We start from the raw sequence: 19131 nt of genomic DNA, 5'->3' as shown, positions 1-19131 counted from the left end.
AATTAATTTGTGAAGAGAATTTAAATAATTCCATTTTGGCTCCATAATTGACATACCAATCATTTGGACTTATTATTTTTAACTTTTTTTCTTAAAATTTGCTTGAATCAATTTCATACTTTGAATGTGCAGACAATATTTCAAGCAAAGAAATCAGATAGCATTCTCTAAGAAATTCGATAGTTTGGTCAGGCGAGTGGTCTAAAGTTTGGACCACTTATTAGTTTTATTTTCTGCAAATATCTTCGTTCCGTATGTCCAAGAACTTTTTAAACGAATCAAATTTTTTTTTTTAAAAATTATGAAATTTGTTTATGCAGTGGTAATCCTATGCAAAAAATTTTTTTTACTAATTATTTATTAAATAACAGTCGAAAAAATTTTGAATTGTAAGGTAGACATCATTTATAGAGAATTTGATTTAAAATGATGCATTGTAATTTTTATGGCAAAATACAATAATTGAAAGGAATCGGTCGAATTGTTCCTGAGAGATTGAATTTTAAAAAAGTTGTATAGTTAAATAGCTAAAAGAACACAATCTGTTTCAAAACAATGAAATTTTTTGAAATATTTTAATGAAATAGTTTTTAATTTAGACATAACAATTTGTGGTAAAATTAATTATAAAACAATTGTTGGAGTTGATGAGTAAGCAATTAATCAATCCTTAAATAATATGAAATTTAAACTAAGAGTAAGTCAAACTTTTGATAGATCAATCACTAGATTTGAGATATCACAAATTGACTGCATAATAGTGAAACTTGACTTGAATGAAATCAAACTAAAGGAACAATATAGGACAAGATAATTGCCCTACATTAGTCACTTGTATCACACTAATTTTAAAATTTATCAACTGTTTTTAAGAGGAAAAATGACAGAAAATCGAATTTTATTACTATTTTTTTTGATATATTGATAAGATTTTATTGGTAGCATATGGGTAAACCCGTCAGCCATTTGTAGTTCCATTAAAATTTGCAAGTAAGATTTTTTGATTTGTGTTGTGCTTATTTGAGATACTTTTTAATAAAATACTTTGTTATTAATCTAAACTACATTTAATTTAATAAAAAAATGTTTTTCATGATATCTGTATCAAGTACACAGTGCAAAAAAGTAAATGAAACATCCTGAATAACTTTTGATCAAATGATCGGGTGACCCAAAACATAATATAGCTAGTGCAGAAGTTACGAAATCAAACACAAAAACGTACATCTTTGAAAAAAAAAAATATAGCTTTTCTTTATAAATATAGCTTCAAATAGTCCCTGGCAAATCGAACTTCAAAAAAGTCAGATATTTAAAATCATGTCTGATTTTGTAACTTAAAATATCGTCTGCACTAACTAATTAGCACATTTGAGGTCACTCCCCTATGAACCATTAATATGGAACATTAGTACATGAAAATCCGATAATTAGATAAAAAGTTATTAAGAGTGTTTCATTTATATTTTCGAGCTCTGTACATCTTTTGCACAAAATAAATAAAAAATAATATGTACAAAAAGTCTTTATTTCTAGAAAACACTAATACACTAGAAACATAATATGGAAATTTATACAATGAATTAGTATGACAACAGCGCTGTTATTGATGATGTTGTCCAGGACCATTATTGATGATGATATCTAGATGTTAGCTCATGCTATTTTCGGAGGAAGTATGCTTCCATTTGTTTTTTGAAGAACAGCAAATATATCCAAAGCTTCACCTAAAGCAAAATATATAACACTTAGAGTTTAAATTTTATATCCTTAGAATGCCCAAAGAAAAAATGTCATCTGTTGCGCTTACATGGGCCCCTGATGGTAAAAGAACAAGAGGAAGACCCAGACTTACCATCCAGCGCATGTTTTTGGGCGAATTAAAAGAATGTAGAATATCTGGCTGGGAGGAAGCAAGATCTATTGCTAAAGACAGGAGGCGTTGGAGGGATATGCTAGAGGCCTTAAGTGCCCAAGGCACGTAGAGGATAAGTAAGTAAGTAAGAGTTTAAATTTAAGTTCGTACATTACTGCAATTTCTGATTCGGATTTCTTATCTGTATTTAAAAGTAAACTTAATATGATGTGCAGCATCTCTGCTGATTTAATCTTTCATGGGCTTCGTGCAAGAGTTATGCAATAAGCATAGATTTATTAGAAAATAATTGAACACAAAATATATTCTGAAATAGAAGATCAATAGCAGTTTGCTCCGAAAATGGTATTTTTGTTCTCATTTTAACTGTAATTTTTTTTGTTAAAATATGGCATGTTTATGACATTATCTTCAAATGTGTAACAAATTCTAATTTACAACACGAGAATAATTTTAGGCCTGATTGAGATCCATAATCACATAGAGCAAATAAAAAAATAAATAGAGCAATGATGAAAAGAAACGAAGATGAACAATAACATAGAGTAAATAAAAAAATAAATAGAGCAATGATAAAAAGAAACGGAGCCCGAGCGGAAATTCAAATTCACACCCGAGTGAAAAATTGTTCTTGGGAGTCAATGGGTGGGTGAAGCAAGTCGGCCAAGAAGAAAGAGGAAAAAATTCTTGGTACTTTTATTGATAAGTAATCAGCGTCACGTGATCCCATACCCATTGATCTCAATGGCAGATTTTCTCTGAAAATTTCAGAATTGTTAACCTTCGCAGTAAAGGCATACCCGAGTCACTGGATTGCATTCTGTGCAACTTAAATCACTTGACAGCTTCTCCATTCCTGAGCAACGTTACTAATTCTTTGATCATTGACAACTTTCACATGAAGGCTACTTTGTATTGAAGGAAAATAGTAAATGTGTTCGGTTCCTCAACATAAAAAAAAGGCTAGCTGTTTCAATCTTTCGTTACACCATTATGCTAGTAAGTTCCATTCTAGGAGGTAGGATACTCTTATAGCTTTCAATATACCAGTTATTTTATTTTTAGTCACCAATTATTTCATTCTAAGCTGCTTTTGTTAGTCCCCTTGTCGATTCCATGTTCATAAAAGTTCTTGTTCCCGAGACCGAAAAATTCATACTATGATGTCATCTTGCCAAAAAAGGTGATGGTCAGAGAAAGCAATGAAGAAGTAAAGAAGAGTAGGTAAAACTTCTCAACACAATGTGTAAGTCATTTTAGTTGTTGCTTTTGGTGTATGGGATCTGGCAATGCATTGAAGACGCTGGCTGCGTTTTTTCACAATTGGATTGAAAGGCTGTCATGGTAAAGACAGTTTCTGGAAGCAGTTAAGAGTAACTGAAGTAAGTGCTAAAAGTAAAAATTATGACACAAAAAATATAATTTGATTTTAATTTATTTATTTATAAATTGTGCTTAAGCAGAGTGAAAAAGGTTTTGTTGTGATATTAAATATTTTATCATACCTTTTAATAAAAATTGTTTGCCACATCTTAGAATAGGTGAAAAAAAAACCCTGACAAATTTAGCTTTTTTAAATCTACAGGGGAATATCAAGTAATCACTGACTTTATCTCCAAAAGATCGCTCACGATTTTTGCATATTGTTTTGTAATGAATATACGTTACCCTTAACGTCATACAAAATTTATATTAAGGCGTTAACTCAAATTTATATTCACAAAAAAATTATTTTCAGTAAACTATTCACTTAAAAGAAATACAAATAATGTATTATAACTTATATTTACCAAACTAAATAAGTAAAGCTTGTAGAAAATATAAAGAAGTAAACAACGAAAAATATAAAAAAGGCAACCGAAGCTGACGTCGTTAGGGGGTAACAGCCCCGGAAGTCATTAAACACAAAACCTTTTCTATTGAGAGAGTATGACAAATGTCTAAGTTGCTTTCTCTGTATCTCAAAGTCAAGTCCTTGACAAAAGTCAAGAAAGAGAGAAAAAAGAATACAAAAACAAATGCAAAAGTTTTTTTTAAATTTCCAATGAGCTGCACAATCGGTCTTGCCAATGAGCAGACCTAGTGCGTTCTCCAGAGGTGGTATCCACTCTTTCAGGACCACCACAATGGGTGAGATACCGTTGGTCATGTTAATTTGGACGTTCAGTTTCTGCCACACTAGATGGCAGCACCGAGACTCTATTTGGATGCTAAAGTGCACTAGGAATTTAATTTTGCCGGAAATGCCAAGAGCCAATGAGGCACTCCATGGATCTTTTACATGCCGCATAATCATACGACATGGCCGCTGAGGATTTTCTGCATTCCGAAAATCCGGTGTCTGGGCCGGAGATCAAACCCGCAGACTTGGGCTCAGAAGGCCGACAACAAACCAACTGCGCCACCCAGCCACAATGCAAAAGTATAATATTTCAATTAATAAAAAAGGAAACAACGTTCAAAAACTTACTTTAAAATAATAAATCCCAAAACCAAAGAACACAACATAGTACTACAAATACCTCAACTAAACTGAAATTAACGAAAAGATAATGCCCCCTAATCTAATGTGCAAAAGGAAGAAAAAAAAGAACAAGAAATATTTCTTGCTCTTTTCTTTATTTTGTGTTTTTTCAGGGCTGGTACCCCCTGACGATGTTAGCGCCGGTTGTCATTTTTATATTTTTCATTGTTTATTTCTTTATATTTTCTATTGGTTTCAATTTTCTTATGGAATTTCTGCTGCATGGCATATTTCGAAGTCTAGTTTTAATTGCTTTTCTAATAATTTTGATTTCCTTTCTTATTAAGTAAAACTTGCACCCACACCCACTTATGAAAATAAATGAAAGCATACCTGGAGGAATCCCATAGCCTTTTTCTAAACCATGAGGATTAGAAGGAGTTTTTGAATCCATGTTCACTTCTTTCCTCAAGACAGTATCAACATCAACAGAACTGAAGAATGCCACTGACTATAAATAAAATTTATAAATACCAGAGAAATGTATTAATATGTTATGAAGTTGTAAACTATGGAATTTATGTAAGTTTTAAACTCTTTGAAAAGCATTCGGAAGAAAAAAGTGCTAATAATAAAACTTTTCTATTCGAATACTGTTTAGTGAAAGATTAAAGAGACTAAATTAAGGCGTAGAGAATGTAGACATATATTTGAATAAAAATAAATAATACTGATAATTTTCAGCAATTAAAAAATGTAATGAAATAAAAATCATACACATTTCAAGATCTTAATTAAACAAGTCTGAATTTTTTACTACTAAAAAACAGTAGACCTTGTAAAGAAAAGGATAAATATACAGTACAGCAAACTACAACTTACAGTGCATAGTAGTAAGTATAATGTATAAAGTACTAGCAAAATTTATGTCTGTATTAGGTAAGAAAAAAAAGAAATTCCTTTTCCAGTTTAGTAACTTGAAAAAATGCTTAATTTTTTTAAAAAGTAATTTCTTTCAAAAAAAATTAATTACCACCAATTATGTAATTATTAACAATAGTTGCTAATTACAAATTTAATATATTTATATTTAATGACAATCATATAATATTCTATACAAGTGCATAATTTCTTCCAAAAATATTGATCACTATCGATCAACAACGATTACCAATCAGGTTTTAAAAATATTTACGGTAATAGATAAGTATATGGCTGATTCCCTGGCCATAACCAATACATTTTGCTCGTAGTATTTTTGCACAATTTTTTTAAAACTAAAAACTTATCTAACTATTATAAAAGATCAGAACTTAAATCTTGGGAAAAAAGTGTAATTTTCATTTTAATAATTATTTTAAATTTTAATATCAGCATACTAAATATACTTAAGAAATAGGCCAAATATTGGTATAAATACACAAATGCTAACCTCTAGTGATATTTTTCCAGAGGGATAATTTTCTGTAGCTTTCTATAGGTAAAAGGTAAAGAAACAATTTTCAAAAGGATTATTCTGTTTTCGATATCCTCAATAGCATTAGGGAAATATCAAACAAAATAAAAACTTTATATTTCTCACAAGCTATAGATATTACTTTAAATGCTAAAATAGACAAGGAACTTAATTCAAAATGGTGAATAATATGTCAAATTTGTCTGAAGATACCTGATAACCCAAGCCTATTAACTTGAATCATAGGAGCAACAGATAAGTTGCAGTAGGCAGCTTCATTATAAATGAATGAAAGCTAATTAAAGTTGGCTATTGTAATCTTTACTTAAACATTATCAATATTGTGCTACTAATCTTAAACTTTTAATTAATATATTTTCAAACACTAAATAATGAAAAAAGAGAAAATAATGATAAAACAATGATGTAAGAGTAATTATCAGCTTACTGAAGAAAACAAGTGCCACTCTGTTGTAAAATATTGTTTTGTTTTCTTTGAAATTAAAAATTTATTTGAATAAGAAAAAAAGAAGTGTTTCATAGATTGTTCAACTCAAAGAAGAAATTTTTGTTTAAAGTTCTTTTCAGGCACTCATAAGTAGAAAACATTTTCTAGCAATTCTAAAATAAGAATACAATTTACAATTTAATATGTATGAATGGAAAATAACAAATTTTTATTTGACAAATATTTATTTATATAATAAATTAAAACATGGAAGTCTATCTCAATAAAAAAAATACATATGAGATTTTAACAGTTGAATTTTAAAACTTTCAAGACTTAAATTAGTATATTTTAAATATTAATTTAAAAATATAAAATTGTTATTGTTCGATCTAAAATTGTTTATTTTTTCATATCCAAAATTTCATGATAATAAACCAAAACATTCTATTTAAAAAAATTATTATTAATTTAACAAAAGGATAAGGAATAAATAAATTTTCAAAAATATTAATAATTTTAATATTTTAAGAAATTTTATTTAAATAACAGTTAAATAAAAAGTGAAAGTAAAACTATACAAATTATTTATTAAAATAGCACTACTGACAAGGTAAATAAATGATAACACTATTAGCTAATTTTTTTATGAGATATGATTGGCAATAAGAAACAGATTCATTGCCTAAAATTAGACTGAAACAAGTTCGGATAAACGTTAGAATGATTGATTATACTGCCAATATTCTAATATAAAGTATTAGTTTCAAATCTCTTCAGAATTAAATTTTCTCTGCTTTCAGAAAGAGAGTGTGTGTGGTCACTTTGATAAAAAAATATTACATAAATTATATTAAAAGCTGTAATTACTTGTGGTAAATCATTCATTTCCAGTTTAGCTGTGAAGAAGCATCTTGTTAATAAGTTAGTGATTTGTAAAGCTAAAGCTGCTCGATATCTATCTTCACTTTTCACCAGGTATCTAACCTCATCATGGATGCAGATGGAGTAACGGCCTTCTATTTCAAATTCCTTGAATAGCCATTTCATACAAACTAACATAAGATGCAAAAAATCCACTGCAGAACTCTGTACTACCCAATTGATACGACTAGTCATAAACTGTAATGATATATATATACATGTCTTATTAATTGCAAATCATATCAGTGCTTTCAAAATTCTAAATATTAAAATGCAATGCTGAATACACACCCCAATACATTTAATATAACAATTTTATATTGATTAATATTCTTTGCAAATTATGTAAGAATCAGCACAACACTGATATATATGTGATATTGCATTAATCATGCATGTCAGACATTTTAGTATGATATTTGTAAATTATTTGATTTCATTATATCTATAATTATCCATAATTGTTACAGCAACTTCCTTATATAATCTCTTTGCATTATGTTAGCTTAATTTAAATCTTTTTAGTTTTATTATCTTTAAAAAATAATGCTTAAGTGGATGTTTATTGCCATTTGTTTTTTTAACCTCTTGATAAGAGGTATTAACATAATTGAAGACATTCAATTTTACACATTCCAAAACAAACTAACTTATTAGAATAGGCATTTAAAATTTAGAAAATTAGTAACAGGAATTTGAAAATTTAGAAATGCAATGCTGTAAAAGTATATAATATTTAATACGGCTATCTAATTTAAACTTATCTAGTTTTACTTACTTTGGGTTATATTATTTTATAGTCATCTGGTCTTTGTTAAAGTGGTTTGAAATAGTTAAAGGAAAAAAAAAAAAAAAAAAAATATATATATATATATATATATATATAAAATATAATATTTTAAGAAACAAAATTAAATTTTTTTTTATTACATTTTTATCCACAGCTTTTGGTTCCAAAGCCCTACTGATCCTACACTCCAATGCTGGAGTTTTTGGCTTTTTAGAGAGAGCTATTTCTTCTAATTTGTTGAACATATCAGATTCACTAAAATAATAATTAGGATTTAATAAAGAAGCATTGATTTGTTTCTCTTAGAAAAAGAATATTAAGGAAAAATCATAGCTGGATAATATTGAATCAACCAGAGTACTTACCTACCTCCAACCCAGATTCTTCTTTGAGAACCAGGTGTAAAAACATATTGATTTTCTTCAACTTCATCAGGTGCAGCAATATATCTTGTAAAAATATTACGAATATTTACTTTATTAAACGTTTGAAACTGAAAAATTACTATTAGAAAGGATTAAGGAAAATAATACTTTTGTGTTCCTTTTGTTTCAGAATATATTTTCTTAACTTTTCGCTTTGCTTCTTCAGGAGTCAAACGATGATTGAACTGCATTAGTAGACGTTGGGCAAAAGATTTTCCAGCTCCATAAATGCGAGCATAGTTCAATATCTAATGAAATAAAGTTTTGATAATAGCTTTTATTGTTTGAATGTAAAAATGATTCCTTACGTTTTAAAAGATTCTAAACCTTGAAAAAAAATACAGCCATTGTATGAATAGTAATAAAATTTGAAAGTTTGTAAATAGTTCCTACATGTTTCTAACCATATATGCTTTTAAATTTCGAGTAATTTCCTTTAAACAAAAAATACATTAACTGATAAAATATCTGCTGAAACTATAAAAGTTAATGATTTTTTTCTTTTCAATTTTTGATATTCAAAAGATTTGGCTTAGAGTTAAATTTTTCCAGTTTTTATTAAAGTGTGATTTAGATAATAAAAAAATTTAAATGAAGCATTTTTAAAAACAGGGTGCATAGCCAAATTTTTTAAGTATTTTAAAATATTTGTAAGCACTTTTAAAAAAAAAAAGGAAATCCTAATTAGGATATGCTTAAGCTTTAAATATTTTTCTTCCCTTTGTTGAAAGCGTTTCATATATATATGTACACTAGCATGCAAAAGTGTCAATCTGTTAAAGACATTTTAGTCTTCTTGTGTTTTTTTTTAATATAGAGTTTGTTACCATTGTTCCTTATCAAGTCAACATATATGTTATACTTGGTAGCAGAATTTTTAATAGTTTTGCTATTTAATAGTAAATGTAACCTTTTTTGGATGAATTTTTTAATCTTTGCACACAGTCCAGCTGAATATTAAATTTTTTTATATTTCCAGTCATTTAAGAACAAATTCTACAGAAACAAAAATCAATATTAAATTAATAGTATATATATGAAATTATGATATTAACTCAGTAAATAAATATGCAAACCCATACTTATAAGTTGAAATTGAATTTTAACAAAACTTTATGATTATAGATATAGAAATTCATCCAATAATACAGTTATGAAACTCGCTTAACGGGAAAAATCCTTCAGTTAAGTTCAAGGACTGTAGTTCTGATTTATAAATAGAACACTGTGAGAATATGACTGGCTTGCCTGTGATGAAGATAATGGCGCTTTACCACCAAAGAAATAAAGAAAGCAAAAAAAAAATTTCATTTGCTATAAGGGAAACAATTTGGCAATGTTGAGTTTGTTCCAAAGATAAGCAAAAATTTGAGAGATTTTCAGTTCAATTTCAGAGGATGAGAAATGAAGCCTAAAATTGAAAACCTCTCGCAAAATGTAATAGAGTTGCACGTGTGAGTGCAAGAATCCTTGTCATTAAAACCATGTATCATTCATTCAACATGGAAAATTATTGGCGCTTTCATCCCATACTGATGATGATAAACCAAAATGGATTGCGGTTAAATTAATAGTGAAAATGTTGAACAGAACATTGTGAAAAGACATGCATCTGTGTAATCAATAACAAAAATGGACATGAAAAAAAACCCCCTAATTTTTGAAAAGAAAAAATTAAGCACTTTTTACAAATACCCAATGAAAAAAAACACACCTTCAAGTGCACTTCAAAGACACAAATAAGCACCTTTAAGCATTTTGTCTGTAAGCCGTTTTGTATACTATCCAAAACTTTTAATTGTTATTAGTTATTAAGAGAATGCAACTTTTAATATCAACTTGCAACCTAAACACATATAAAATCTTATAAAATTATTATTACATTGTTTTCTCAATCACTACAGAATGTAACTGCTTAGATCAAAATCTTTCACAGTTATAAAAGAATGCAATTTAACATCTAATGACATAATCTTATAAACTTATTATGACATTATTTTCCTAATACCTATGGAATCTAACTGCTTATATATAAAGTTTTTACTGATATAAAATAATAAAACTTTTAACATAACTTAATATCTATTTACATATAAATTCAAATAATATTATTATTACATTATTATTCCATTCACTATAGAATCTAACTGTTTATGTCAAAATCTTTCATTTCTATAAAAAAATGCAACTTTTAATAACTTCTTAATATCTGATCACATATAAAATCTTACAAAATTATTTTCCCAATCACTATAGAATCTAACTACTTAGACTGCAAAACTTTATTTACATATTTATGAATAGTGAAATGAAAATACTTTAGCTTGGTCCCTTGTAATTCCAACAGATGTAGCTGTTTTACTATGCATATCTGTACCAGCTGATTTTTTTCCTTGCAATGTCATCCAGCCAAAAGCTGTGCATCCTAACATGAAAAGAAAATACTTTCTTATTTAAAGTATAATTTAACTGAGAATAAGCACTTTTCACACTAATATCATGAGAATTAAAACTGGATTTATTAAAAAATAAGTACTAACCATGCAATTTGATGAACTGAGAATCACCAAATATAGCAGCAAGCCATAGTTCTTGTGAATCAACATCAGCTCCCACAAAATGATATCCAGGTGGGGCTTGAATCATAGATTTAAGTTCACTGCCAACTCTGTCTTCCTGAGCATAAAGTATAAATTTCATTGTAGCTTAAAAGAAACTTTATGACTATGAAAAAAAAAATCACACATGTATTTTAGATGTGCTAAGGTAAAGTAGGAATAGCTAATCTATATTGTTGGCTCTTACAAATTTCTTTTTGATATACTCATAGAATTATTTTATAGTACAACAACACAGTTATGCACCACATTTGTCTCAACATTTTTGTAAGGGTATTTGATAAACATTTAAATGTTATTGAAAACTTGTCTGTCAAGACTCATTGCAGACAGAAATAAGAAACATAGTTAGCCAAGCTTTCAGGAATACCATTGGCTTCAGAGAATTGTATTGAAATAAGCAGGTTATTCGATTAAAAGGGGAGTGATTTATTCAATCTTAAATCCTATGTTTTTTAAAAAAAATTACTTAGGAATGGTAAGTAAAGCATACTATAATGGCCTGTATTCAAATAAGCAGGTTATTAAAAGAGGAGAAAAAAAGAGGAGTGCTTTATTCAATCTTAAATCCTATGTCTTTAATAAAATTTACTTAGGAATGGTAAGTAAAGCATAGTATATTATTTTGGAAAAAAGCTAATTTTGATTATAAATAAACATTTATAATTAGAGTTGTTAGTATCATAAAATATGAATGATATATTAATTTAGATAAAAATGAATGCTAATGGAAAGTATAATATACAAGATTTATATGAAATCGCAATATTTATTTCCTCTCCAAGAAACCTGTAATTGAAGACTGTTTTGATACATATATGAATAAACATTTCTCCACTTCTAACCTTCCCACATTTTCAATATTGTGTCGAGTGAAGCGTGTCAAAGAAAGATAGCCTCCAGTTGTTTACTATATTACTTCTAACAAGATTTGATTAATTCTTAAACTCATAAAACACCAGTTTGGAGCAGGAAATGGGTATGAAGTTTCGGATGAAGTGACGGATGAAGAATATTCTCATATTCTTCAAACTGAAAATTTCATTTTACTTGGTGAAACATTCCTTTAAAAAAATTTCCCCCTTTTTTATGTTATTAAGCAACCATAAATAGTTCTTTAAATGAGGAAATGTTAGAATAATTTAAAATAAAATAATTTGGTTCATTAAATTTTTCATGTGCAAATGGGTTACTTGATTATTCAATATGCAAATAAGTGCAGATGACTATATGACTAATTTAAAAAAAGTAAAATTATGTTTCAAAATCTGAAATTGCAACACCTGTGAATATACTGCTATGCGTGTAATGATGAAGAGCTAGCAAAATTACCATATGTTTGCCTGAAAAATATTTTAATTCATTCTGTATTAAAATGTAACTGTATAATGCATCAAAAAGGGATTGTGTGGAAAAACTTTCTCAGTTGAAAATTGCTGTTCATTTTTATAACAAGAAAATACGCTAACTGATGAAAGTCTCTCATTAATGTATAATATTTAGGTGTTTGATTTCAGCATTTTTATTGTTAGTCATTCAATGATCTAAATTTAAAACTACAAGGCATATTGAATAAATTATTTCTAAGCTTAAGAAATTGCATCAATTTATTTAAAAAAATGAAATTAACTCTGCTAATTGCTCAGTTAGAAAATCTGGATTAAAGTAAATTGCAACACTCGAAAAGGTAGTCTGAATATGGCATAGCTAACGGCATTTAAACCTTGAAAAGTGAAAATAAAAAAGTTATTCTAGATTTCCATTGAAAGTCATTTTCATTATTTTGTCTAAAAAAAGAAAACTATGTGCTTGCACTAATAAATAAATTTTTACTTAGTGAACAAAACAATTATTAGATGCAAAGTAATATACAAATAGAATTAATTTATTTCAAAACCAATTAATTACTAAAAATAAAATTTTATGAGGAGTTTTTTCACACCTAACTAATATCTCATTACTCAAACAATATTTCCCTGAAATGAGATTGTATAAAACATTTATGAAGCAGCATTTTCATCACTGAAATTGACTAAATAGAAAACAAGATTATGAAAGATAAACTAATAAATGTATTCAGCAACAAGTTTAAAATATGACATTGTTGACTGGCAAAATTAAAATAAGCATAAAAGTAGCATTAATAGCAAATACTGCTTATAAAACTGTAATAGAAAGTGCTTTAAGTACAATAATTAAATTATCAAATAGTCTTAAATATATTTGTAAACAAATTATTAAAAAAAGGGTGAGCACATCTGAGCGTGTACGTGAGAAAAATGGCACAAGTAGAAGGATGGCCAATACTGATGTAAATCATATGTTAATATGATGTAAACAAGGAGATGTTGTAACCTTCAAACAAAAATAATACAACATATGTAATAAAAAACATACATATGCATTACTAGCAGTTAACCATGTTGGTTCAACTGCTCGTCTGGTAACAGTCCCAGCAGGTATGAGTCGAGGCAAAATAGCACCATAACTATCTGCTTCATCAAATGCTTTTGCACTAGAAATAAATAAGAAATTAAATAAATCGTCAAAGCTAGAAGAACTAATTTAACAATCGAGACATATTTTCTGAGTACTTTTTGACATTTTCTGGCAGTTCATCCATATTCAGCCATACTACCATTTGAGACCTACAAAAGGAAAAAATCCCATATTTATTTTAAGAAACAGAACCTCTATAGCAGGGGTGGCGAACCTTCATGCACCAACGTGCCATTTTTTCTAAAATATATTGCAATGAAGTCATAGACGTGCCGACAAATAGTTTTGACTTCGTGATTATTGGGTAAATAATAATACTAAATTTTATCAATTCAAAACTTTTTATTTACTACGAAAAAATGCAATTCTCAACTTTTGCAATGTTTCAGTTATACGCGTAACTCAACTTAAAGTAACATCAGTGTGACTTCTGTTGTTGCAGATTAGATGACAAATAACTTATATTAGGGTTATAAGATGTTAGTTAATTTTTTTTTGCTAGTTATTTATTGTTCGCTTGTTTTTTTGTGGTTATTAATTGCTTTCTTGGCATTAATTGTTCTTTTTTTGTGAATTTTAATTGAATTGTTAATATGCTTCATAGTAAACTTTGTGATCAGTGGCGTGCCCAAAATATTGTATCGCGTGCCGTAAGTGGCACACATGCCACTGGTTCGCCATCCCTGCTCTATAGAATCATGAATACATCCACACTTCAATCACACTTAAGTATAATAACTTATTACTTTGAAATACAGATTGTACTAAAAAAAAGCACTGAATTTAAACTTTTTTTAATGTGTGACCAAAGCCACTGCTGATATTTTTAATATTAGAAAGAATATTCCCAATGAGAAATCCAATCAAATGGTACATGTTACTATAAATAAAATTTAATGGATACTTTAAACTTTTAAATTTCCCAAAGATAAAAATAATTATTGAATAAAAATTAGGATTTTTTTTTAAATGATTCAAAATACTAGAATAACAGTAATTTATTCATGGTATAAAATATCTGAAGAAAAACACTTTTAATATGAAACTAATTCACTTTGGTAACAATTATTTCTTTAAAAATAAAACTTTTGTTACAGAGACAATCCAGAATGAATTATAATGGCTTGGAAGTTGAAGTGTTTCTTAAACTTGTAAAGTTGTAGGTAGTCAAAGATGTTTTCATATTTACAAAAATTACTTTATTCTAAAGATTATGTTGAGTTCAAAATAATTTTCAGCACTTCTTGTAGTTGATTACCAGGTTCAAATTAGATAGACTTAGATCAATAGCACAAATACAATATTCAATAGCTAGGTAATTCTATATAAATTTAAACCATATTTTGCTTTTTTCAAAAATTTGATAAAAGAGACAACATAAGAAATGCATAAAGTTTTTAAAAAATGAAAAAAGATTTTATGAAATAATTAACTCTTAAATGCATTAGATAACAATCAAAATACTTATTTCTCGATAATTGAAACAATTGAACCTAGTAGCTTTTTAGCAAAAGGACTCAATGCATCTAATGCTACTATTTTAAATCTCTACAACTGATGAAAGTTATTTTGATCAATTTACAAGAAAAGCTAAAAGGATGATAAAAATAATCTAAAATAATAAAAAAAAAACTAGTTGATAACTCTAAATAGTGATAATCTAGCAACACTGGTCACAGAAAGCAGCCCCACAAAGGACCATTGTTTTTAGGTTACACTGTATTTGTTACCATTACATTAAAAAAATAATCACAGAACTTAGAATGATTTTAATTATTAGCAATAGTTCTTACATAATTCGAGCATGAGCATTTTTCCAGTAAGACAACATTTTGCTCAATAAAAGAGCTCTGTTAGCTTGCCCTTTACCCCATGTTTTCAGAGTAAGGTCTTCAACTTTAGTAAGAAAATCCTTGGACAAGGGATTGCCAACTCTTTTCTGGGGACCATCCTATTTTATTAAAACAAAACTTAAATGATTTTAATATTTAATTCTTTTAGAGTACAAAACAAATATATTAAAAGAATATAATATAAATTAAAGACAAAGTATTTGTTACACAAGAAAATTTTCACTACACTTAGTGTAACCTTAAAGCAATTAAGCTACAAAATTGACTTATTGTATTTTTTGAAAGATTATTAAATATATCATCAAAGGAAATGTAATATTTTTTATGCAATATAATTTTCCTTAGTATCAGTTTGATAAATGAGTTTATTTCGATTTAATTTTTTGTCAAATATTTCAGTTTTTGAAGGAAAATCTTAGTTATCCTACTCTTGTTCTGTCTAAACAGCATTACATACATTTCGCACACAAACACAGTTATGATCCTAGCATTGCATTGAATTATCCTAAGTAGCTTTCTTCATGAAATAAAATAGAGCTACGTATTCAATTTATAGAACAGAAGTCTTATTCTTACTTAACCTTGTGTCATAAATATTTATTTTAAAAGCAATTAAAACGTTTTTTGTTGAAGTTAAAACTCATTTGCATCACTTGCCAGGGCAAAATCTTTTCATAATTAACTCAATAATTTCTTAACCTAAGAATCATTTATTTATGAAAAACATTGTGAAATCAATATTGCATGTATATCTATATCTATCGATATATATACCTAAAACATTCAAAATTAAATTGGCAATTATATTTCATAAAATACATTTTAATGAATAAAAAAAAACAAACAGAAAATGTCAAAAATATTAATTAGTTGGTATTCATATAATACTTTCTTGTATCCAGATAATTCTCCAAATTTTTTTTTAATAAAAGATGGGAAAACTAGAATCTGACTCAAGAATATCTCATAAGATAGAGATAAGTTTCACAATTCATAAAGCAATATTTTCAAATCACTCCAATTATGAATAAAATTAATTGTTATAAATTAATAGCCAATTTATGAGATATTATTGACTTTTAAGTTAAACTTCATATGGCAGGTATTAATAGAACATGTTGATTAGTATGAAACGTAAGGGTTCCTTATAGAGATCAATTTTTGTGTTTTCTTTCTTTTTTTTTTAAAAATTTTTATAACATAGTGATCACTGAATATTGATATAAGTTATATAAGGATAGACTAGAAAGAGTTAAATTTATTACAAAATCAACTTTAAAAATGGATACATACCACCTTCTTTAAAAAATATCTATTCTACAAATTGGGAGAATTTAAAGTGCCTTAAAATATTTTGGAATAAGCTAAGAAAAAACGATTGTTTTATCATAATTTGCTTGAGTTAACATATTTATAAAAACATTAAAATTAACAAATATCTTGTAAGACTATCTCAAAACTAAAATGAAAGTGACACAAAATTAATATACAAAGTAAGGGGATATATAACAAAAAAGACAGCAAAAAACTGAGTGCAAAAAGTCCTTTTTTTTATCACAAAACATTTTAAAAATGTGTTAAGAGCAAAGGAGACAAGTTGCAATACCTCCCATAATAAAAATTATTTTTCATGAGATAATTTTCCAACCTATTTATTTAAAGGTGGATTTATCCACTATAGCACTATATTGGGAAAAACAAATTTTACATAAAAAGTATACATATATATATATAACAACCTTGTGTGGAAGTTTATAAAACATGCAACCGTTGATGCCAATATCATGAGGTCCAATGCCATAATGAACATCTTTTTGGTTCACAGCTTCCTAAAAACAAGAATATAACTCTCTTTAAAATATCAAAACTTCTTAAATCATAATAAAAAATTAAGGGAAAATAATTTTCTTAAACATGGAATTAAGAATGGGTTTATTTTAGGGAATCAGAACAAATTAAAAAAATTTTTTTTTTAAAAAAAATAATTATGTTTTAAGAGTCAACTTATTGATATTTACATACAATAGAAGATCTTTATAAAGCAAACCTTGAAAATGGAGCTTTACATTTTATGGAATTTTGTGTTATAGAGAGCATTTCACTTTATTTGAGTCCCGCAGTGGACTGATCGTTAAGACACGGTTCTCAGCAGATCACCGAAGTCAAGCATCACTGGCTACGGTCAGTGTGTGGGTGGGTGACCACTTGGATCAGTCTGCGTAGGGACCGAGGATGCGCGGTATTGGTCCTTGTTAAACTGTGCTACCGTAAAGTGCTCGACTTCACGCGCAGGTCGTCGGGCTACCGAAGCGGGGGTGCCATCCCCTCTGCAGAGGATCAAAATTGTGATGGCATGTCTTCGGATCATCCTCCAGGATGTTTCCTAGACCATCGCCAATAGCCCATTGTGCAGCTCTAGTGCGACGTAAATTAACAACAACAATTCACTTTATTTGAAACTTACTAAATATGCCAAAATTAGTCAGAAGCAGATCTATTTTAAAATGCTTTAAAAAAATTTTTAGTTACAAATTTTTAAAAACACAAAATATGCACACATGTGTTTATTGCATTTAATGGAATATTTTTGTTATATAGATAATTTTACTTATCTTTAAGCTTACTACCTAACTTTGCGAAAATTAGTCAGGAGCAGATCAATCTTCAAAAAAATATTTAGCTACAAAATTTTAGAAACACAAAATATGGAAATAAGTGTTTTAGTTTATTTTTTTACAGAAAAAAAGTGAGAATTTTCAGTAGCATTAAAATTAGTAAAAAAAAATCAAATTTGGTTTGTGCAGCTTTTGAATTTTAAACCTCTTAGCAAATAATGTAAAAAGTTATTATTTCTTGTTAAGTTACAGAAATTTCTAAAACTACAAATTTCATTCATTACATCCACAAAGCTAGTGTAGTTTACAGAGAATTGTGGTTTATAAAATTGCATTTCTAAGATCTTTTACTGTACCATTTAGTATAGAATAAATAAAATAAAAAATCTCAGTACATAAAAAAAAAAAAAAAATGGAATACACACCTAACTTTTGATATAATCATATGATTGTCTTTACTATGATGCAATTTTAGTGGTTTTATGGATATGGTTAATTTGTGTAGATTATATTTAAAGTTCAAAATCATACAAAAAAAAAATTATTTTCATTGAAAAAACATATTTTTTATCGACAAATTTGTATAGTTTACTCTCTAAATAGTGAAGAAGGAGTCACAATCTGGAAAATTCATAGACTATATTTTAAGTTAGGAATTCAAACACAAAAATGAATTTTCTCCGGAGAAACATCTCTTTTTGAAGAATTCAAATATTTGACCAACTAAGTATCGGAAGAGGAGTCCCAATCTGTAAAATACCCCTAAATGTTAAGTTCACTTTCATACTTCATCAAAATATCACTTTCTTCAAAACTGTACTAAATGCATTCTTCACTATATATCTGCAGTTATTTAATAAAAATCAAAAAAATTTTGGCATATAATTATAAAACTCATTTAATCGAATATCAACCAGACTTAATAAATACAGCAAAAATTAATTTTTTACATCGATTTGAACCATGTTATTTTAAATAACAAAATCCAAAATTGCTAAAATATTAGTAAGCCAATCTTGCTCAAATTTTGAATTTTGTTATAACATAAAACATACTGTAAAATGAGATAAAAATTTGTGAACATTTTAAATCAAAGATAAGGTTTTCAACTACTAGTAAAATAATAAGCAACAATAAGGAAAGATAAAAATTTATTTTTACAT

General features: G+C 27.6%; 1 protein-coding gene across 3 annotated transcripts in view; it reads right to left on the bottom strand.

Moving 5' to 3' along the window:
• Positions 1 to 1510: 1510 nt before the first annotated feature.
• The window catches only part of PolG1 (DNA polymerase gamma, catalytic subunit tam), a 38829-nt gene continuing 21208 nt past the window's right edge, over positions 1511 to 19131 (bottom strand). For 2 of the 3 annotated variants that reach the window (XM_087153985.1, XM_087153984.1), the window contains exons 13-24: positions 17093 to 17182; positions 15294 to 15451; positions 13596 to 13649; positions 13399 to 13516; positions 10924 to 11059; positions 10702 to 10808; positions 8492 to 8631; positions 8324 to 8407; positions 8099 to 8213; positions 7115 to 7366; positions 4734 to 4851; positions 1511 to 1727 (exon numbers count right to left, since the gene is read on the bottom strand). In XM_087153985.1, the coding sequence (XP_087010111.1) occupies positions 1657 to 1727; positions 4734 to 4851; positions 7115 to 7366; positions 8099 to 8213; positions 8324 to 8407; positions 8492 to 8631; positions 10702 to 10808; positions 10924 to 11059; positions 13399 to 13516; positions 13596 to 13649; positions 15294 to 15451; positions 17093 to 17182 (1443 nt within the window). In that variant the 3' untranslated portion in view covers positions 1511 to 1656. The remainder of the gene's footprint in view (positions 1728 to 4733; positions 4852 to 7114; positions 7367 to 8098; positions 8214 to 8323; positions 8408 to 8491; positions 8632 to 10701; positions 10809 to 10923; positions 11060 to 13398; positions 13517 to 13595; positions 13650 to 15293; positions 15452 to 17092; positions 17183 to 19131) is intronic. The other variant, XR_015429954.1, reaches the window with a different exon arrangement.

Source organism: Parasteatoda tepidariorum, chromosome 10 (assembly GCF_982258835.1).
Source record: "Parasteatoda tepidariorum strain Cologne lab strain chromosome 10, Ptep-v5.0, whole genome shotgun sequence".
NCBI lineage: Eukaryota > Metazoa > Arthropoda > Arachnida > Araneae > Theridiidae > Parasteatoda > Parasteatoda tepidariorum.
The sequence above is the reverse complement of the archived record's forward strand: the minus strand, read 5'-3'. Positions and strand labels throughout refer to the sequence as shown.